The sequence below is a fragment of the Leguminivora glycinivorella genome, chromosome 16 (genome assembly GCF_023078275.1).
Source record: "Leguminivora glycinivorella isolate SPB_JAAS2020 chromosome 16, LegGlyc_1.1, whole genome shotgun sequence".
NCBI classification, from domain to species: domain Eukaryota; kingdom Metazoa; phylum Arthropoda; class Insecta; order Lepidoptera; family Tortricidae; genus Leguminivora; species Leguminivora glycinivorella.
This window is the reverse complement of record NC_062986.1, coordinates 5,387,062-5,410,958: the sequence shown is the minus strand read 5'-3', so window position 1 is coordinate 5,410,958 and position 23,897 is coordinate 5,387,062. Positions and strand designations below refer to the sequence as shown.

The window sequence follows — 23,897 nt, the reverse complement described above, 5'->3', positions numbered from 1 at the left end:
TTAAAGTTGCTAGAAGTCGACGTAACAAGCTGATCTGATAACGTGTTCATACTCCGCTTGACCACAGCGCGCCCTACTTGCGAACTTAATCGAGGGCTCTCGGTCTAGCTGAAGTGACAGTCGTTGACGGTACGCGGCTATCGAAACGCTGTCTGGCTCTGTCGCGTCAGTATAGAAAACCGATAGGAAGTCAGCTACGAAACGCTTACGAATCGTAGCCATTGTGAAGTTGGCTAGAACGCCTGTCGGGCTATTCACCTCACTTAAAGTTGACGTCTCTAGCGTTAGTTGATCTCTGAGAGGCTAAATGAATATACACGATGGTGACTGAATAAGAATGTCAGCACCTCTTTTTTCCCATAGATGTCATAAAAGTCGACTGTGGGCGACAAGCTAGCAACCTGTCACTTCAACATCATAATTTCGTTTTCTTTCAACTCATAAGCACTCTGCTACTAAGACTTGACCAATTTCATATGCTCTGCCTATCCCTTTTGGGCTTTAATTTATGAAATAGAATTAGCTAATGTCTAAAATAGGCCCTTGAGCTAGCTTTTAGTCTAGTTTTAGTTTCTTATATAATTATGTAAATATATAATATATAATTATGTTCATGTACCTAAATATAGAACTTGGATGAATTTAATTTTGATCAAATGTGAGCAACACGTCATATATTATGAAAGAAATAATTAACGTCATATTATTATGAAAGAAAGTCTCGGAATTTACGAAAACCAAAACATGCAACATTTTTTGCGAAGTTTACTCTATTGAGTAACGTTTTCTGTAACGTCAAAAACTATTGGTATAGGCTTCTACGCTGGTCACTTGTCGGGATTTCAGGTTACTTAAGTTTGCGTATTGAGTTAGCAGAAAGGAGTCACAATTAATGAAATTAGTTTTACAAATCTTTTACTAAGAGTACTTATTTACAGAAGTTGTAAATTTGAAGTGGATTATGAAATATGGATACCCGACATGCACGACTGAGGGTCCACCTTTAACCGAATATAACTTTTGAGTGCCTACTTTTACAAATTATTGGTTGAATTTACAATCGTTTGAGAACTTTTACTAAAGACTGACACATTCAAAAGCTCGAAATTCTAACGTGTTCCCTCAATGGGAACGCACATCCGCTAGTCGGGCAAGCGGCGGAAGCTCGGGGCTGTGCCAAGTAACTTTAGTATGCGTAGATAAAATTAAATCTGCTGTCTCATCTGATTAGGTTCCCCGTTTTATCAATAAAAAAAAACCCGGGTCGCAAAACTTCAAATATATAAGGAATGGTACCTAAACAACATCTCCAGGGTTAAGTGTATGATCACAGTAACAACATCTTTTGTCAAAGAAATTGCGACTTAATTGTATGTGTACGAACGTACCTACTAATTATTATATTATATTATGTAAAACAACGTTCCGAATTTGAAACTTCCCCGACGAAACCAACTAACCACACCAAAACGTAACAAAGCGAAATACAGCGGAACTTTTGTTATTAAATATTGTAAGTGGTTTGATGAATTTATGGCTTAGTAACTATGCTGTAATTGGTTTTTGGAGTTATTTGTAAAACGTGTAATTGAAATTCAGGTAGGAGTCATAAATAAATCGAGGTAGGTATGTTTCTAAAAGCAATTCCTAACTTTGAACGATATACCTAGGACATGATTCATGATCATAATGATCATAATAATGTTTTTTATAAGTAGTTTTTTTATTCCATCAAAAAATATTTATATGGAGGGAAAACCTCATAAATCAAGATTATTGAAATAAGAACGATGCGAAAATCACACATGGCTTGAATTTCAAAGGCGTTTTGTACACATTTTTAAGGTCGAACGCGATTAAATGAGCTGTTTTTGTACATCTCCACTGGCACTTTTGTGGGGACATCAGTAGTATTTCGTAACCACAGTCAGTGCATCCTGGCAGAAACGTCGTAAAAAAGTTAAAATATTGATATTTATTTTCATCGCTTTCGATACGTGAGTGACTACAATGAATGTCAACTCGTTCTAAACTTACTGTTTCCTTGCAGCAAGTGTCCTGGATCAGAAAAAGGGACTGGCACATTCTGAGCTCAGGGAAGTTCACGTACACCAACGACGAGAGGTTCCAGGTAAGTTATTTATATTTAAAATAGTAGGAGGTCGCACTTTGTCGCTTACCATAACGAATAAAAGTTTTGATTGAACCATCATACGAATAACCAGTGAACAACGTTCTTATATTATGACAAGCGACAAAGTGGAATTTACTGCTCATAAACGAAAAAAACGATTCAAGATTCAATAGTTTATTCATGGTAAACACATAAATTATTTACACAAGTAATTCATAATTACAAAAAATAAGATTAGAAAAAAAAGTAGGTATGTCGTGTTTACCACGAAATGGTCCCGCCTCAGCATAAATGCTGATCTAGGGTTCAGCGCTGATCTCCCGGCGAGACCAGTTTGTGGGCCACGAACGTAGCTGTGCGGCCTGCCCTTCCGAGATATCTGAACGCGCCCACTATTGCGAGGCTGTGATCAGCGCCATCTGGACTGCGGGTACATACATACATAATACATTAACTGTTAAATGTGTGACAATTTCTTTGTCTCCTTTAACTTCGTTTTCATACGATAGTTGTATAATTTATTAAGCTTAGTGAACTAATAAAAATCTCGGTGTCCAATATCCTAAACTTCTAAAAGTCCCAAGTCAAAAAAAAATCAAGCCCTAGTACTGTAAGAGAGTCGGCCTATCAGTGGAGAGCATCCAAACATTTAAACAACGCTTTGAATCAATATTTTTTTATATTTTAGGAGCTAAGTACAACCGTTCACTCTCAATCGCTGCTTCTATATGAATGCCCCATTGAAGTGTCTGTTTTCCTTGACGTTCTTATACTGTTCCAATTTTAAATCAGGGACTGCCAGTCAGCGACCATGACTGCTGTAAAAGGTTTCATTCTGAATGCGAAACCTCTTACATATCCCTCCCCCTTATGTTAGAAGCAGCCATTGTTCACAATACTACACCCTATCCTATCCTATTCTACCCTAACTACCGGTTGGCCCTACCTAAGCCAGGCCCCCCTACACACAAAAAAAAAAAAAAAAAAAAAAAAATCTCCTAACACCCAATAGTGACAGCCTCATTCAAGGTAGCCAACATCTAACGCTCTTTGCGTGGTTGCCTAGTCCACGGTTGAGACCGCCATAATTTGGATAGTTGGACTATAGCCAAGGTCCTCGCAAATTAGTCAGATATGGACTATGGTTAGGAAAACCAATGGCAAAAACCTAACCCCTGCCCATCGACTAAACCCTTTTATTTTGAACTTTCTGACAGCTAATTGTCTGTGGCCATGACTAGATGACATTGACATGACAGCTGTTAGCAAATTCACCTAACTTCAAGTAAAAAAACAAGGCAAAACGTTTATTTCACATGAAAAAACATAATAAATTTTGAAGATGCCGATTCTTGTTGGCGGTGGCGTTGAAGTGGGGGCTTCTCATGGCCGCCAATCTTCCCGCCGCGCCGGTTGCGAAGTGAAGTGGAGCCCGAACGGCTCATGAAGATTGCTACAGCTGTAGTGTGCTGCACGTTGGTGATGACGACGAAGTGGGGGTTGCATATGACCGCCAGCCATCCCGCCACACCGTGAGCAGCTGGATCATCTGGCCATCTAGTCGGCCTTGTCTTGATACATGTAAAAGAAATGTGTATGAACGTTGTTCTTTGTAGTCAGGAAATTATAAGGGTGTTGTGACATTACTCTATAACTTTAAACGATTGTATCTATTTATTAAATATTTACAGTTTGGGGTGTGTTTTATTCCACAGTTTACATATTTTCATATAACTTAACCTTATTGGTAGCTATAGGAAAACATTATGGAATAAATAAGCCTATCAAATAGTTTTTATTCTAATATAAATATTGCATAAATAATATGTATAGTATTCTACATGTTATATATTGCGCCAAAATAATTAGTTCTATGTGGTTATTTACAAATAATTATCCTTTTTAACATTAGGGATAGGCAAATGACATTTTCTGTCACAAGTCGTTTTTCCTTTGAAATAATGTACATTTTAGTTCACAAATCACAATTATTCCGTAAGTTCTACAATATAATGTATAATTAAAAGATTGAAACTAAATTTACATTGCCTTTCTAATGTAACCTACATATCTAGGAAGATTTACTGCATATGTGTATGATTAAGTATATAGGTATGATGGAGCTGATGTTCACGCAATTTGCGTCGACGCCCATGGTCACCGAAGAGGAGTCGTAGAGTTTCTTGAACAACACAATCTTGATCGCCCGTTGCTCTGTTGAATGTCTCGCATTCCATTTTTACGTCAATTCTGCACAGCTATATTTTAACTACGGAATGGGTGATAATGAGTATTAGATAATAAGAAATATATCACCCGGAATAGCTCTTCGTATTGGCGACGATGGTCACTTTGTTTTCCTTCTTCTTAAAGCGCGTTTGGCTTATCGCTTGGCATGCGCTTCCTCGCGCTGTGAGGTCGGGGTTCGTTGTCTGAAAACTCTGAAACCGAAACTAGGGGAAACTTTCAGACGTTAGTGCCTCCACCATGTAAGAGAGTCGGCCTATCAGTGGAGAGCATCCAAACATTTAAACAACGCTTTGAATCAATATTTTTTTATATTTTAGGAGCTAAGTACAACCGTTCACTCTCAATCGCTGCTTCTATATGAATGCCCCATTGAAGTGTCTGTTTTCCTTGACGTTCTTATACTGTTCCAATTTTAAATCAGGGACTGCCAGTCAGCGACCATGACTGCTGTAAAAGGTTTCATTCTGAATGCGAAACCTCTTACAGTACCTAGCATATCCATTACTGAACCCTGAAATCGCAATACCTATTCTACTCCGATATCGGCTTAGAACGAAAATGACGTGCACTTAGACGTGTTCCGTAACATTCAGAGTCAGACCCACTGCATGTCTGACCTAATAAGAATTGTATTTATTGAGTTTTTGACCCACTGCTCAACTGGCAAAATAAAAACGGCTTAGACAACACTCTATAACCCTAAAGTTATTTCCACAAACGTAGAACATTACGAGTATAACAAGGTACCTATAGCTAATAAAATTAATACTGTAACTGCAAATGATCGCTTTGAGTTCTAATTTAATTGAAACTCGCGCGTTAGCGATGCAACTTTACAGCGATACGATCTAAACCGGATTCCGTGTGCATCATTACCATTAGCCCTAGCCGTCCGGGTACGAAGGAGGCCATTTGTTCTTTCACAATTTGGTTAAAAGTTTTTGTTACGTTTTATTTATTTATTATTATTTATTTATTTATTAGTAAAAACATGTTGACATGACATTACAGTAAAACCTTGATGCGTCACGAAACTTAGATAACAAAAAGAGAGAAAATAAAGAGAACAATAAAAATAAAATTAAACAATTGATTTTGGTATTTTGACTATTTGGTCAGGAAACCAAGCACTTTAAACTAAAAAGGATAAAACTAGTCCACGTGTAATTTGTACTTAGGCCTCAAAGCTTGCAATGAAAATATAAATCAAACATAGTCAGGAGAAAAACAGAAAAATAATGAGGATCCCACAGGGTTCAACTGCGGGTCCTTTTATATTGTTTGTTTCGTAATTCACAATTTAATACTGTTTTAATGTTATATAAATGCGACCTATTAAGTTAACCCTAAAGAATGACTCACAGAAGAACGGGACGGGATGAGCCAACTTTTTATAGAAGTCACATAATTGACACATCGGCCGATCATAATATACCGTAACTAAATAGTCAAAAAAGAAATTAAGTTATCTATTATTTATATTAACACTATTATTTATTCTGTGGTAAGCGAATCTCTTTCATAAATCGTAAGGCATATCATTAAGAGGATTATGGACACGTAGTTTCATTTTCCTCTCTAGATCTCCATATGCAATCATATAGAGTAATATCTTTTCAATTACGCATTTAAACCATTACTGTCCTTCTTAATCATGACCGCAATGGCCGACAAACGATTGACCCGTGGTTGCACTAACGAAGCAACCATGTACATACCATCATTGATCAATAATCAACTTGAATGCAACGACATACGTTCTACCAATGATCAGTTGAACTGTTCGAACTGTAGGTTATGCTAATGGTCCAAATTTCCAATGCGATCCTTCATTAAGGCCTGTAAGCACCGGTAAGGGTGAGGTCACACTGTAAAGGCGTGGACACAATGTCAGCGTCATCGTCATCAGCTGTTGCGGGCCTAGCGGGACAATCGTTGACGCTACTCGGCAATCGAAACGCAGTCTCTGTCGAGCCATTAAGGGAGAGTTAGTTACGAAGCTTTAGCAAAGGTACGTAAGAGGTATTGTAAGAGGGGTAGGTAAGGAAAAAAACTAGCAGCATAATATTAGGGCCCTATGCATTCCACAACTATTCTCGTACCAAACTGAGTCTAGTTTGGTTAATCTATATGCGAATTAAAGTCAAAAGGTAAAGTTGGTTGTGCGAGCGATATGTGGATTTGAATATTGTAATTTCGTTTTTGCTGGGTTCGTGTCTGCGTAACGTGAGCGTAGTTTAAAATAAAAGTTCTTATATTTAGTTAATTTCGATCGTACGGCTGAGTCCACAAACATTATTACTCATTCAAGTCTCTAAGACAATAATAATAAAGTCATAAAGGTATATTTAGAATGTTGGTGCTATGGCTTATCAGACTCGGTGCATATCTGTACTTTAAATCGAATTAATTTTACCTCTCGTGAAAAACTACAGAATTATTAAAATAAAAAATACAGTTGTAATTAAACACACTGACCCATGAAGTCAACCATTTCATAATTTTAGAACTAAACGGGACTTAATCGCGTAACACTTTTAACGCGTAACAGTTTACATGATTAAGTCCCGTTTAGTTCTAAAAGTATGACCACTTTCAGCTTAAAAAGCTTAAAAAATACAAATAATATTATTTGCATTTTAGAATAATCATAACATACCCACAACCACATGCATGCAAATAAGTATTACCTGCCCACTAGCCGATTAGCCTAGTTCCATGATTAGCTACGTTTAGTATCGGTATACGCGGTTATTTCAATACCGATAGTAATCAAAGACCTCACTGCCAAAAACGGCGTAACGTTCTCACTATCGGCTATGACTTACGACTTTTTAAGACTGGAGTGTATGCTGATATTTCCCGCTCAGTTCGATTGAGCGAAGCTCGCGGTAAAATTCCACAAAGATCGCCTCATTAAACCGCGGTTCTAATTCACCGCCGGCGTTAATTTCGCGGCTGACCAGCCCCCATTACTGCGTTTAGTTTACGCTCAAGCGTTGGGAGAGCGTTAAGTACTGGAGTACGTTTGGTTGTACACTTGTATAATCCCAATAAAATAGTGCATAAAAATAACTTAAAACGCAACCAGACGTACTCCTGTAATTAACGCGTAGATCTGTGGTTTTAACAAGAAAAAAATTGAAACAGATACTTAGAAGTCTTTGTAACCTATCGATTGCTTTCGACTAGGTTTATTTTGAATATTTAGTCAGAAACACAAGCACGATTTACTGATAAAGATAAAACTAGACCACATACAATCGTACTTAGACATAAAGCTTACAATGAAAATGTAAATCTAACATGGTCTGGACAAAACCAGAGCAATAATGAGGATCACACAGGGTTCAACTGCGGGTCCTTTTATATTGCTCGGTTGATGATAAACTATTGTCGCCGAATTATAAAAAAAGTGTATAACAAGTTTAATGAATTCCATAATTTGGTGTATGTTTGCAGTTATAGGTGTAGTGGTGACTCACAACCTCTTGTGAAATGAAATGAAATGAAATAATTTATTTGCTCAACATACACTGGTGTTGTAAATTTACATGTCAGTATTTTAATTGTATTACATGAAGGTATGTTCCACCGTAATTGGCATGCAAAATCTTACATTAACTATTATAATTATTTACAGTATTCACACAATATATTTACATTTATAATTAATTATCAATCATATCATAAATATTAATGTTATAACTTTAATTAATAATACAAAATATATTCTCATTATTTTTAATTATACAATTTATCAAAATATTCATTTAAATTATAAAATGGCCGAGTTATCAGGTATGACTTTAATTTTTTTGAGAAATCGTTAATATTATTACATTGCTTAATGTCAGAACTTAAAAAATTGAAGATTTTGATACTATTATAATCCATACTTCTTTTAAAATGCACGTAATTTTTACACTCGGGCAGTTGAAAATCCACATTGACTTTACATAATCTACGTGGTCTATTGCCACTAACACATGCGAAATTGGATTTATTTTTGTAAACAAAAATACATATTAAATATATATATAGCGATATTACCGTCAATATTCCATGTTTTATAAATAGCGGACGGCAATGTTCAAGAGGCTCCGCTTTTTCAATATATCTAATAGCCTTTTTCTGCAAAATAAGAACATGGTGCACGTGAACACTATTGCCCCAAACCTCGAGGCCGTATCTTACTATACTTTCAAAGTGTGCAAAATAAACAGTTTTAAGTACCGAAGAGTTTAACATTTTGGAGAGGTTTTTTAAGGCATAACAAGCACTGGCTAGTCTTTTTCTTATAAGACTTATATGGTTTGGCCATCGCAACTGTGAATCTAGTTGGACTCCTAGGAATTTGACATTGTTGACTTTTGCTATAGGTAAGGGTAAGTCATAAGCCAAGCTGTTCGTATGTCTTAAAAAAGGGAAATACAGTGTTTTGTCCATGTTAACTTTCAAACCATTACATTCAAACCAGTATGTTAGACTCGCCCATGCCTGACTAATTTGGGCCGTAAATTCTTCATCATTTTGATTTTCAAATATTATGCTTGTGTCGTCTGCATACAGGTATACGGTTCCATAACTTATATTATATTGTAAATCATTAATAAATATATTAAATAGCAAGGGGCCAAGTACAGATCCTTGAGGAACCCCGCAGTTAACCGATTTCTTGGCAGAATTTACAAATTTAATACAGCCAGTTCTATCTACATCAGATATTTGTACATATTGAACTCTGTTCGTGAGATAAGATGTTACAAGTTTTAATATAGATCCCCGTATTCCATAATAATATAATTTATCCAATAAAATGTCATGATTAACGCTATCAAACGCCTTACTAAGATCGCAGAAAATACCTGCACATTTTAAATTTTGGTTTAGATTGTTCATAACTTGACGAACCAATTCAATAATGGCTGTTACTGCATTCCTATTTTGTGTAAAGCCAAATTGCTGAGAACAAAAATAATTATTGTTTTCAAAATGACTAATAATTCGTGATGCGATAGCTTTTTCAAAGATTTTTGATAAAACTGATAGTAGTGAAATAGGGCGATAGTTATTAATGTCAGTCTTGGAGTGCTTTTTATGTAAGGGTACCACTTTTGCTATTTTTAGTTGAGAGGGGAAGATTCCGTCACATATACATGCGTTGAATATGTCACATAGTGGTACGCATAAGCTTTCAATGCTATGCTTAACTAGTGTGGTACTTAGGTCATCAGGACCACAGGAATTTGTATTTTTTAAAGATTTGACTATATTTATTAATTCTGCCTCAACAATAGGTGACATGAACATCGATTTTGTGTTATTAATGGGATTATTTTTCAAAAGGTTCATATGCTGACCACTATATTTTGCATTCTTTTCAATAACCTGGCCAGTTCTAATAAAATAATCATTAAAAATGTCACTCACTCTTAAAGGATCATCAATCATTTCATCATCAAGAATTAGTTTGACCGTATCGTTAGCTATTTTCTTTTTGCCCGTATTTTCATTGACGACATTCCATATGGCTTTACTTTTCGATTTTGCTTTTTGTATCGTACTTTGAACATGGTTGTTTTTAGCCCTAAATATAAGTTTTTTTACAGATCTGTTATAGGATCTATAGCATTCCATAAGACTTTTATCTTGCTTATGTTTACGGGTTTTTAATAATAGAAGCCTTTTTTCCTACACGCTAACCTGATTCCACGATTAATCCATGACTTTTGATTTATTCGTAGCCTAACCTTCCTCAAAGGTAAATGCTTATTAATAATAATATTTATTGTTCTGTAGAACAATTCCAATTTACCCTCACACGATTCCTCTTGAAATACATTATTCCAGCAAACATTTTTTATATCATCATTAAATTTTTGTAAAGCAACTTGGGAATACTTCCTTGTATAGTGTAGTTTTATTTGTTTAACAGGCTCTATAAATTGATCAAGAAAATAAACAATTTGAGCATCATGATCCGAAAAATTACAGGGAATAACATGAGCACTGTAGTTATCGCACATGTCGGAAAAGATATTGTCTACTAGGCTTTGAGAAGTTTCCGTTACCCTAGTATAGTCTTTTATCGTAGGCATTAAGTTGTGTTCCATGAAAATTTGTAAAAAATCTTCAGTCAAATTTGATTCGCTTTTTAAATCAATATTGAAGTCACCACATACTATCGAACAATGTTTTTTATTGTTAGACAAAAATAACTCCAATTGTGCTAAGAATCTTTTGGTATCACTGCTTGGACTTCTGTATACAGTGCTTATAAAAATTTTATGAGTCTGCAGTTTTATGGACACACAGCACACCTCAAACAATTTTTCTTTATAATAATGCTCTACATTACAAACTTGACAGCTTTTAAAAATATCGTCCCTAGCAAAAATTACACATCCACCTCCCTGATTAATTGACCTAGAACAACTCGCTATAATTTGATACCCAGGTAAATTAATGCTTGAATTTTCATCTTCCTTTAACCATGATTCCGTAATACAGATGAAACATGGTTTAACACCAAGTTCCACTTCAATTAGAGTTTCTAAAAGCAGTATTTTATTTCTTAGTCGGTTAATATTAAGATGCAGCACGGATAAACAGTTTCTACTTTCTACAGGAGTAGTATGAGAAACGCTTATCCCTGCGCTAATTCTAAAAAATTATCATCATCTATATCCTCAGGCGATTCTACAATTATCGAGTTTTGTTCAACTGCCTGTGTCTCATTACAAAGTGAAGGAAACAATGCTAAAAGTTGTATTAGGTCATTGAAAATTGTCATAAATCCTTGTCTGTTTACATTTCCATAACGAGAAAACATTTGGCTATCATAAGTTAAGTTTAAGTTAGAGTCTAACACATAGCAATATTCATGTTTCAAATTATTTTTGCATAATATGTTATTAAATATTTCTATACGTTTATTAAATAAATTTGAGTAGTTATTAATCTTAAATGTCGGCGAACAAATAATAATGTTTGTGTGTTGTACAAGGCTTAGCTGTTCATGAATAAATTCTACAACATTATAATAATTAGTACTAGCTTTAAAGTCTTTGTCCCCAACATAAATGATACAAAAATCATTTAAAGTGAAATCTTGAAGTTTGTCACATAGTCCAGAAAATAGTTCTCGAATGCCCGCTCCGGGTGTCAAGTAGATACATGTATTTTTACTGTCAAATTCTCTTTTAATCAACTTCAGCATGTGATTTGAATGATTGCTAATAACACATAATTTCGCTTGCAGCAATGTTGACGATACCTTATTAGGAGAGTTAAAGCTTTGATACATATTTCGCGTTGGAACCTCGTCGAAAGTTCCTTCTGTGCCGATAGTTGGTTTAAGTTTTGTTACCGGAGATTGAAGCTGTTGCACCAAGCTTTCCATCTGCTTATTGAGTGCTAAGATCTCGTTTTTAATATTGTTTAGACATTTTTCGACTTCAATAATATTTAATTGCAAAATTAACAGGTTTTTGGTGCTCTCAGATTCCTTATCTGTATGCAAACCGGCAACTGGTGAGGTGTGTGTTGGAGTATCAGGAAATAAGGAGTCTCGGCGATTCTTCCTTTTTACGCCAGCAGGTGAAGAATAGCACAAAGATTGAAGTGCTTTTACTTCCAGGGATAATTGCTGGATCTTACGTTGCAGTTCGTTATTTTCTATTATTTTATTTTCCAGTTCATTCTCCGTGCTAAGAAGCGCCGTCTCAAGTACGGAAATTTTTTCATGTAATTCTTCTTTTTGCAAGTTTAAGTGTGGTGTACGTCCTAATGTGTCGCCGTCAACGCTTCGTGACATTACACCAGATGGGGATAAGGGCTCCTCCGAGAAGCCTGATACGTCATTCTCCGAGAGTACATGGTTGTCAGGAGACTTAAAATTACATACTACATTATTAAGCATTGACTGCGTATCCTGAGTATCCTGATTTGGCTGGGATTCATTATCATGGGTGGAGAGCACGCCTTCCGTGGGTGAAAACAGAGGCTGCGTGGTGTTTTTCTCCGGAATTTTACTCTCTGTGGTATCATTTTTTGAGGGCAACTGTATCCCATTACAAGAATTCTTAGTAAAACTTTGTTTTTGATTTTTTCTTAAAGTGATATTTGACTGTTCTATATTAGAAGTACATTGAGATTCTTTTTCTGTTCTCTCTATAATCTTATTTGATGATTCTTTGTTCTTAGTCGGTTGAGATTGTTCTATCGACCTATTTGATGTGTCTTGAGGTTCATTGTCTATATTCAGTGGACACTTTTCTTGGGATTTAGTACTCAAATCTACTTTCGGACTTTCTTTTATTACTTTAGATGTTGATGGTAGAGGCAACAAATAATCTGTCAGCGCTGATCCCAGACAACGGCTACATTTCCATTCCTCCTTGGATTGAAGTGACATAAGACGGAAGCGGGATATTGTAACATTAGTGCAATTTAAATGAAGCAAGAGTTTACATATAGAGCACTTCATAAATTCCTTATGTTTTGTTTGCTTGATCTCTTCGGCGCATTTTGCGCATAGCTTTTGCGTTTTGCTTACATCTTTAAGTGTTTTTTTGTTAGGAGTCATTGTTATTAAGTGTTTTATTGGCGTATAGTTAATTTTTATATTTGTAGCAATTTTATCGAATCGAGTGATTAATCGATTCTTAAAATCGATTCTAAGTTTCTGAACGAAACTCTTTTTTTCTGTCTAGTAACATTAGATTTGTTTGTACAGTTGGTAGTAGTGCACGCCTGTCAGGTGTTTCGTCCAATCAGAGTTAAGTATGTCACATACGTAAGTTTTGTTTACAGATTTCAAGGTAAAACGGTCAACTGTTGAATCTTACCGGGATCTATTTTTGTTGTTAATCCGTATTTGCCAGATGTTTTATTTTGATGTAATGGAGTCCTTCGGTTGTAGAAACTATTAAATACACTAACAATGATTTTTAATCGATTTCACATATTATTTTGATTAAAAAACTTGTAGAGCTCCAGTCACTTTGTGTGTGCTAGCCTAGGGTTGCCAGATATGACATCTTTAAAACTTTCAAGTACTTAATTCAAAGAATATTACTTGGTCCGACTGCTTGTTATTGTTTACTCAATCTGCAAATATAAGCCATAGTACAATTCCGTTTTCACAAATTCAATGAAAATCTAGTTTCTATAAATATTTTAACTAAAACGGGATTATACAATAGATAAAGACCTTGTTAGTAATAATGAATTGCAGATCTATCAAACCTGACTTGCACCGATAGTATGGTCGCGCGATAAACGATAAAACATCAGGCCGTCTCTATCGCAATTACAAATAGTGCAAAAGGGAGAGCCTGATGTTATTATAACTATGCTTGCCTGCCTGGTTGTCATTACGAACTACACTGAGAGAAATTTGCATTGTGAATTTAACAAGTTCGACTTGTTGCGGTTTATCCGTTTGAATCAGCCAAACTTATGTTTAAAACAATATGTGTCAGGTTGTTTTTATAAAATTGACTTGTTGATTCAAATATATTGCCGATTCAAATGACAAGTAGCTTGTTGTTTGAACCAAAGAGCACGTAGGCGCTATTTTAACCAAAAAACTTGTTGAACGAACATGAAAACTGGTTGTATTTTCTCTCAGTGTAGAAATTGTAACCATTTTCTTAACGTTCGATATTTTGTAGTAATACGCTCTCTGGATAGAAGAAAAAATGTCGTCATTTATATGAAAAGCGGTCATTCACTTTTCTTTTAATGTCATTTAAACCGCTTCAAACCAGCGGCTAGAAAATAGTGGAGAGTAAAACTAATTAAGCAATTAGGTTGCGCGGGCGGCTCGCTAATATTCTTTTCGTTGCCCTACTTAGGCACAGCCTGATGGACAGACACATCAAATGGGTCAGAAAGTTTTTAGCGTAAGTTGAAGTTATGCGACTTACCTGTGGACTATAAAATTAGATTGCCTACTTTCGTTTACGGTTACTTCAAGACTTATGCTCTTTTTTACTTCAAGGTTATGTTCTCATTTTGTAAGATTTTCTATATTTAATCCTATGGAGTCAATATATTTCCAACGTCCCCCATAAGCATTAACGTTTGACGTTCGTAAGATTACTTACGTGTAATAGGTAGGTAATCATATCGAGACTCCTACCGACTCTGTCGTACCCTCTCATAAGATTGGCATATTCTTGTCACTAGGAACTAAAATCTAAACAGGTAATTTCATTGGTCATTCACTGCCGCTTGTATGTCATTTGCCTCCCAGCGAATCCTTTACTACTTTGGACACGTGGCCAGACGGGAGCTGGAAAACCTTGAGAAACGCATTATGGTTGGCATGGTGGATGGAAGACGGGGATGTGGCCATCCACCAACCCGCTAGGTGGACAGCGTTTAGAAAGCCTGCGAGGCATTAACACAGGCGCCTATTATTAGGACTGCAGAAGACCGTGGGGAATGAAGAGCTTTGGTGCGAAATATAACGACCTCATGTGGTCGCGACCCTCAGCCATGAGGAACCGAGGAGGAAGAAGAAGAATTTCATTGGTCAGATCAGACCAAACCACTGCACAAACTATACATTCCAAAACTTCATCAAACACGTTTTAAAAAGCACGTGATACGTAATAAAGAAACAAACATACAAGAATCCTTGCTTTCGAAACATTTGGGAGATAATATGAATTGAATGTCTGTGCTCATTAGCTGTTGTCGGAAACCAGTTCAGTGGCTCAACGTAATGTCTTTCCAGCTGTTGGCCGATTTCCTCGGCTCTTAACGACTAGCCTTGCGAAATGATGGCGATGATTCTAAAGAGGCAGACCATGGCTATATCGCGCACACCGTCTATTTGAATTTGAGTGAACGAGATAGCGCTATAATTATTGAGTGGGCTTGAGCAATAATAAGAACACTACGGAAAAAAAAAACGATTAAATGGCGAAATATGAAACGTTAGTATTTTAGATGTTTTAAAATAAGAACGTAAGGTATAGCGGGTCAATTTTGACTAGCGGGTAATTCCTACTAATGAAAAAAATTCCAAGTTTTACACAATCAACTAGAATGCCATATATGGCGACTAAACAAGTCTGCCACTATTGGCCACTATGCAGGGTCCAGTAGACACGTTTGGCAATCGTGTTAACAATTTAAAAGCTTTAAAATATCACATTAAAATTGTTACACAAAAAAAACAGTGTGTGGAGTCCCGCCGCGCGAAAGAAGTGAAACTTCCTAACATAACCTCAAAAACATTTTGTCAAGTGACCATCACGTTTTTGCGTTAAATAAAAACTCTTTATTTACATGAACATATTTACATAATTATATAAGAAACTAAGACTAAACTTAAAAGCTAGCTAATATCTAAAATAGGCCCTTGCGGCATTGTACCAAGGATACTGGCGACATTTCCTCGCTGTATCGCAATGCTGATACGTTGTGCGAGGAAGTCGCCAGCTCTTCGGTCACCAGTTACCTCAACCAGACGCTTCGCGATTTCTGTGAACAAATTTGCATTTAAGTAAAAAGTAAAAAGATGGACGTAACATATTTTTACTGCATTAGATATTTTACATTACATTGCTGGTATTTGCTCAAATTATTGAAAAACAAACATAAACTCATTTTGCAATCTAAAATATAAAACACACACATTCCAATCAACCATTCCACCATTCAAAACCATTCTGGGCATTCTGTTCTGTCACTGACTGAGTGAATAAGTGAATCAATGGAATGAGTGAGTCGCGTTAAGACAGAATCTTACGCGCTGACATAATGTTAAGTACGCGCTGAGTGAGCGGCATTCCACGCAAAGTAACAATGACTGAGTGTTACGGGCTGTCAGTTGGAAGTCGCATTAGAAGTTCACTTAAAAAAAAACCGGCCAAGTGCGAGTCGGACTCGCCCACCGAGGGTTCCGTAACTTCCGTACGAACTTTCTTTCAAACTACTTAGTTAAAATAATCTCATGATTCCCATATAACTCTAATGACTTGACTGGAAGACAAAACTAACGATACCCCACTTGACGTTGTTTCATTTTGGCCATTTTATACAATTAAAATTAATAAATTTAAAAAACATATACTTTCTATTTGTAGAGGTTTACAATGTTCACAACTATTCCAAATTTCAAGTTGATAGCATTAGTAGTTCTCGAAATATTTAGTAATGTGACAGACCGACAGACAAACGGACAGAGTCGCACCATAAGGGTTCCTGTTGTACCTTTTTGGTACGGAACCCTAACAAAGGAAAATAAGACGTTTATATCGTAGCACCGTGAAACTCGTGATAACACAAGCGTATACATCCAATTTAGGTGCTCTCCGCTTGATATGCAAAAGCAGATGTCTGCAGTTTCATACATTACAGGCTTGTATCAAGGACTCTTAAAATGTTACTTTGACGCGAACTTTCTGGAGTTTCAAGTTACTGTTAGAATATTTATTTATTGTAAAGCCTGTACATAATACAAGCCTCCATACGTAAAGAATAAGATACAGTGGGGCAAATCTTGACTGGGGGGCAATTGTAACATCCTTTTTTCCATTATTTCACTATGATGTTGAGTTCTATATGTATCCACTTCCACTGAACACGCCTACCATATATGGAACAGTTACATTTGACCCCCAATCGAGGTTTGCCCCGCTGTACCTTACCCTAAAGTACATACAGAGCAGTTAATGTTAATTTTATAGATTATAAATTGAAATGATATCATACACGAAAGAAAAAATGGCAAGGCCCACTGGTGGCCGAGCCGGGAATCGAACCCGGGTCTTGAGCTTACGCGGCTAACGTCTAACGTCGCGGGCGGGCGTTTGGTCTAGGGGTAAAGACGTTAGCCGCGTAAGCTGAAGACCCGGGTTCGATTCCCGGCTCGGCCACCAGTGGGCCTTGCCGTTTTTAGGGTTTCGTAGTCAACTAGGAACCCTTATAGTTTCGCCATGTCTGTCTGTCCGTCCGTCCGTCCGTCCGCGGATAATCTCAGTAACCGTTAGCAGTAGAAAGCTGAAATTTGGTACCAATATGTATATCAATCACGCCAACAAAGTGCAAAAATAAAAAATGGAAAAAAATGTTTTATTAGGGTACCCCCCCCCCCTACATGTAAAGTGGGGGCTGATATTTTTTTCATTCCAACCCCAACGTGTGATATATTGTTGGATAGGTATTTAAAAATGAATAAGGGTTTACTAAGATCGTTTTTTGATAATATTTATATTTTCGGAAATAATCGCTCCTAAAGGAAAAAAAAAGTGCGTCCCCCCTCTAACTTTTGAACCATAGGTTTAAAAAATATGAAAAAAATCACAAAAGTAGAACTTTATAAAGACTTTCTAGGAAAATTGTTTTGAACTTGATAGGTTCAGTAGTTTTTGAGAAAAATAAGGAAAACTACGGAACCCTACACTGAGCGTGGCCCGACACGCTCTTGGCCGGTTTTTTCTTTCGTGTATGATATCATTTCAATTTATAATTTATATTAGTAGTGTGACTACTTGAAAAAAAGAACAAATCAAAAAATATTCAACAAAAATAATTTGATTTGTTCCCTAGTTGTAATTTTATAGACGTTAGCCGCGTAAGCTGAAAACCCGGGTTCGATTCTCGGCTCGGCCACCAGTGGGCTTTGCCGTTTTTTCTTTCGTGTATGATATCATTTCAATTTATATTAGTAGTGTGACTACTTGAAAAAACCGGCCAAGAGCGTGTCGGGCCACGCTCAGTGTAGGGTTCCGTAGTTTTCCGTATTTTTCTCAAAAACTACTGAACCTATCAAGTTCAAAATAATTTTCCTAGAAAGTCTTTATAAAGTTCTAATTTTGTGATTTTTTTCATATTTTTTGAACATATGGTTCAAAAGTTAGAGGGGGGGGGACGCACTTTTTTTTCCTTTAGGAGCGATTATTGCCGAAAATATTAATATTATCAAAAAACAATCTTAGTAAACCCTTATTCATTTTTAAATACCTATCCAACAATATATCACACGTTGGGGTTCGAATGAAAAAAAAAATCAGCCCCCACTTTACATGTATGGGGGGTACCCTAATAAAACATTTTTTCCCATTTTTTATTTTTGCACTTTGTCGGCGTGATTGATATACATATTGGTACCAAATTTCAGCTTTCTAGTGCTAACGGTTACTGAGATTATCCGCGGACGGACGGACGGACGGAGGGACGGACAGACAGACATGGCGAAACTATAAGGGTTCCTAGTTGACTACGGAACCCTAAAAAGAACAAATCAAAAAATATTCAACAAAAATAATTTGATTTGTTCCCTAGTTGTAATTTTATAGATTTCAAGCATTTTATCGGTATCTCCAAAATTGTTTTTTTTTTTTTCAGGTCCTACACGGATATGACGGCGAGGACTGGACTCTGCAAATAAAGTTCGTGCAGAAAAGAGACAACGGCACCTATGAATGTCAGGTAAGTCTACTTAGGCCCACTTGCACCAACCACTTAACCACAGTATAATAAAGAGTACTATCGTACAGTATGGCCACTCCCGCTCCCCGCTGAAAGTGCCGCCTACCCCCTCTCGGTTACCTCACAGTTACCGCTTGTCAAAAACGCAAACAGTCGACCTGTCATATCTCACTCACACAAGCATGGTACGCGTTCACCTACACAAGCTTAGAATGTGTGCTAGGAACGCGCCTTTTTCATATATGTGATCGCCAGTGTCCGAGATGTGACTTAACTTAGGCTGTCATCTGTCAAATTTCATATAAAATGGTGGGTTAACCCTCTATTTTCATTGGTGCAAGTGGCCCTTAGTTATTGTTTTTTAAAGATACAATACATAGTTAGTTGAACGTGACATGCTGTCCTTCCGGATCGATTCTATCGAAATAGAGGCTGAAGACCGCCACCACTGGAGGAAGACCCAAAAATGAGTCCAGGTTATTCCGCCATCGCCGATGTGATCTGCCGGACCCCTGGTGCCATAGCCGAATGGCATTTCTGCGACGCGAAACGAAAACGAAACGCCGTGAAAGAAAAAACACACTGAGAGAAAAAACAACCAGTTTTCATGTTCGTTCAACAAGTTTTTTGGTTAAAATAGCGCCTACGTGCTCTTTGGTTCAAAAACAAGTTAGATTTTGTTAAGTATAACTAGTACATTCTACAAGTTACTTGTCATTTGAATGAACAATAATTATATTTGAATGAACAATATATTTGAATCAACAAGTCGATTTTATAAAAGCAACATGACACATATTGTTTTAAACATATGTTTGGCTGATTTAATCAAATATTTTTTAACAAGTTTGATCTTATTGTTCGTATAAATTTGACTTGCATCATCAATATTGTGATTTATTCCGTTTACTGGAATACTTTTGTTTCAAACGGATAAACCCGCAACAAGTCGAACTTGTTAAATTCACAATGCCTTTCAGTGTAGTCTGGCTCTGTCTCGCCAATACGCAAGAGCGATAAAGATAGATGTCTTCGCCCACAAGTCGTCCGGCATTCGGCCGAACCAAATACTGGCCGATTTTGAAAACGTATTATGCATTTATACAAATAGTTCCTGAGTAGAGTTTGTAAACTTTATAGGAAAGTTTATAAAGGTTTTCCCTAAACTAAAAAAAAAAAACTAAAACTAAAGAAATAGATAGTCAAGAGGACTAGGTAGCTAGTTTTTTCTGATTTCAAATAAATATAGTCATGAAATAAAACTATGGAAACGGATTAAATCGCGTATAATGAATTTACAGTTCATCCCGACGTTTCGAACACTTTACAGCGTTCGTGGTCAACGGGTGACTGAGGAAAAATTACAATGTGCAAAAATTACCCACATACAAGAAATATTAACGAACCATGACCATAAAAAATATTTATTTATTTATTTATTTAAACTTTATTGCACAAATTTACAAAAAAAGAGTACAAATGGCGGACTTAACGCCTTGAGGCATTCTCTACCAGTCAACCATCGGGCTAAACAGAAACAGTTAGTTTGGTGCACGATTTTAAAATTAAAAATGAAAACTTAGGTCAAAATTGCAATAGCAATATACATACCCCCGGTTTAATATTCCCGGGTTCGATTCCCCAGCTGGCTACCGTATTTTCTTTTCAACGTATGACTGCAGTTTTTCTTTCTGTCGATGACATGGTTCCTAAGAACAGATCTTCGTATGTCTTATAGTTTCAGACTTTCCCATACTGACCGATTTGAATGAGCCATCCCGTATAAGTACGTCACATTCTACAGAAACGTTTCCATCTTCCCGTTTCACACACAAGGTGTCGCTCTGCTTATTACATTTTGAAGGAGAGTTTTTCGTCGCTTGCCTCTTTTTATCTCGCGTGTAATAATCGAGGTGAAAAGGAAATGAAGTGATACATAAGAGGGCGTAATGGTACCGTGTGTGTAGAAGTTTATAATAAGATGTTTGGAGGTGTAATATTTATTTTTATTCTTATCAACACTTTCTGTCTTGTACGTAACTTTCTTGTTTGAAAAAGAAGTGTTGGCAACTTACTAATGATAATTATCTACTTTTGAAGTGAAAATGCAACCAATAATATACAAAAAAACCGGTCAAGTGCGAGTCGGACTCACTCACCGAGGGTTCCGTACAAACTTTCAATAGTTGAATCATCAAAATGTTATTCATAGAACTCTACAGATTTGACTAAATCCCTCAAGACTCAATTTCCCACATAACAAGTAATATTTTAATATACAATTTTATTGTTAGACAACGTCCAAATAAAATCAAGCAAGACTAGTCGACTTCAATAGTTTACGACTTACGACATGTCGCAAGGACGCTCCTGATCCGACCTCATTATATCAGGAAAAACGCGATGTAGGAAATGAGCGTTCAACGTACAGCGACATCTATCGGCAAATTGAGTAAACTAATGCGCGCGAGCTAGTATGGAAGATGATTTTTATAGAATAATTGTTTATTGCGTGAACCGATTTTAACCATTTTGCCTCTATTTGAAAGCAGGTAATTTCATTGTTTTTTTGTTAAAAAATACAGGTACAATAAACACCTGCAAGGGTGTTGAAATTGAAAATGTAAATCTGAAAGGTTTTTTATAAATAAAAAAAAAAGTTTTCAAGATACGTGTACGATTTTATTTTTCCTGTTATATTCATTATAATAGCCATGTTTGGTGAAAATTTCATAAATTTATGTTGGTAAACTTCGGAGATAAGGGGGGGAACGGTATTTTTTTTTACATTTTCCTTCAAAAAATATTTTTTTTCCACAACCAAAAAATTATAAAAAATAGTTTTGATATGTACAGTTTGAGCTCTTTCTAACGATACCCCACTTGACCTAGTTACTTGAAATTTTCAGTTTGACCCCCTTTCATTTTGGCCATTTTCTATCATTTATATTAATTAATTTAAAAAAGAAATCTTTCAGCTTGTAGAGGTTTACAATGTTTATAACTATTCCAAATTTCATATCGATAGCATAAGTAGTTCTCGAGATATTTAACAATGTGACAGACGGACAGAGTCGCACCATAAGGGTTCCTGTTGTACCTTTTTGGTACGGAACCCTAAAAATAGCAAAGAAATGTACTTTTTTTTTGCTTGGCTTTACCTTTGAAATGCTGCGTTTGATTCGGGTTCCTCGTGTTAATAAATTTTCCGTTTCTGTTTAGTGCGTTTTACATTATCCGATCCAATATCGGATGTAGGACCGATATTCCATATATTTAAGACGCCATCTTTGATTTTTGCCTTTAAAATCCTTCCGACATCCGATATCGGATCAGATAATGTGAAACGCACTTAGAACTACAATATAACAGTAACTAAAAGGAATGATTAATGAAATACATCTTTCCATGGAATGGAACGAACGGGAAGCACTTCACAATGTTAAGCGGTATCTTTTGTTATTTTATTAGCTTTTGCTTTTAGCCGCATCTGAGCTAAAGTTATTACTATCTTTCTTGTTCCTTTTTTACGCCGTGTCTTGCGTGGGCAACGGTCGCGCGACCGTCGCGCGACCGTCGCCGTCGCGTCTCATACTTCCATATCGATAAGGTTTGATTTCGTATGCGTCGCATCGCCGTCGCGCGACCATCGCGCGACCGTCGCCCACGCAAGACACGGCATTATACTTCAATTTAGTTGAACAAGGACTTAAAACTTAACCAATATACGTCCTGTTTTTATTGAATTCCGTTAACTTTAAGGGAAGGTTCTTTAGATCAAATACAATTAAATTCTCTAAGAAACTATCGTCTTAACTCTAACGGTTATAGAGTAATTAAAAAAATAAAAATAATTACTGAACATGTGTGTGACAGCCTTTACTTCCTAATGTTATTTGTTTTGACATATGCCGTCAATCACTTGACACTAACTTGAATATTATTCTTAAGGGTCTCTCACACTTAATTAATTCATTTATTATGTATGAAACGATGAAAAAAATGTTTTGGTGAATTTAACTAAAAGTGATATTCAGGGTGGTTCCTGATAACGAACCTAACGACGTGTCGAATTTAACGAAAAACAATAGAAACACGCTTTATAAGTGCATAAGTAGGTGACTTGAAGTAAGGCATTAAATAAGCGAACTTTTAAAAATGGACGAAACAACTTAACTCAGCATATCGTGATCTGACCCCGTAGCCGAATGGAATTTCTGCGAAACGAAACGCAATCGAAACGCCGCCGAAATGTAGTCGGGCTCTGTCGCGCCAATACTCAAGAGCGATAGAGATAGATAGCTACGAAATAGATATTATCCTGAGCGTTTTGTGAGCGTTTGTTCATTCGGCTACGCACACTGATGATGGGGCACCAAGGAAATCGAGGGCAACCCTCAATTTATATTCGAAAATTAAACATCAATGCTGGCCTAACTATTTACGCATTTTTTCTAAATACTCCCGTGATATTCGTCATTTACAGGGTCGTGCATAGATCTTTAAAACCCTACATAAAAGTCTGATGCGCCAAAGCCAGCGTCCGCCGGCTTTCCGCGCATACGCGCAGTGACAAAAAAATTGAAAACGCATTGTTTGGCTCTGTCAACGCATTTTTATAACTATACTGCGTGCGTGCACGGGATGGCTTTGGGCAGCTGCGCTGCACACTGCTGACAGTGCAATCCTTTGCGTCAAAATACATGAAACAGTGTAAATTTCACGAAAGTTATTATTATAAAACTACTGAGCCAAAAAATACTCGTGACGTCTTTATTAACAATTTTCTTTCACCCCATTCCTTATCTCTCGATCATACATTTTTGGAGCATTACGTAAGGCGTTCGCCCGCAGTACGGATTAAAATATTCATCGCTCCGGAATTATTCCTTATGCAGGGTCCTTCCGCTTTCGAGGCACGTATGAATGGATACTTTAGAGACGATTGCATTTTTAGGTGTCTTTCATCGTTAATGGTATATATATAGTTTTGGCATCACTACGCGAAGAAATCAAAAATACAGAGCCGTTCAACATGATTTACCCGCACGAAAAGTGT

At 36.5% G+C, this 23,897-nt stretch overlaps 1 protein-coding gene across 1 annotated transcript in view; it reads left to right on the top strand.

The window, feature by feature from the left end:
- Nucleotides 1-23,897, top strand: part of LOC125234996 (hemicentin-2-like) — a 678,208-nt gene that overhangs the window by 614,575 nt on the left and 39,736 nt on the right. The window contains exons 5-6 of the mRNA XM_048141445.1: nucleotides 2,051-2,131; nucleotides 18,755-18,838. Coding sequence (XP_047997402.1) covers nucleotides 2,051-2,131; nucleotides 18,755-18,838 — 165 coding nt within the window. The remainder of the gene's footprint in view (nucleotides 1-2,050; nucleotides 2,132-18,754; nucleotides 18,839-23,897) is intronic.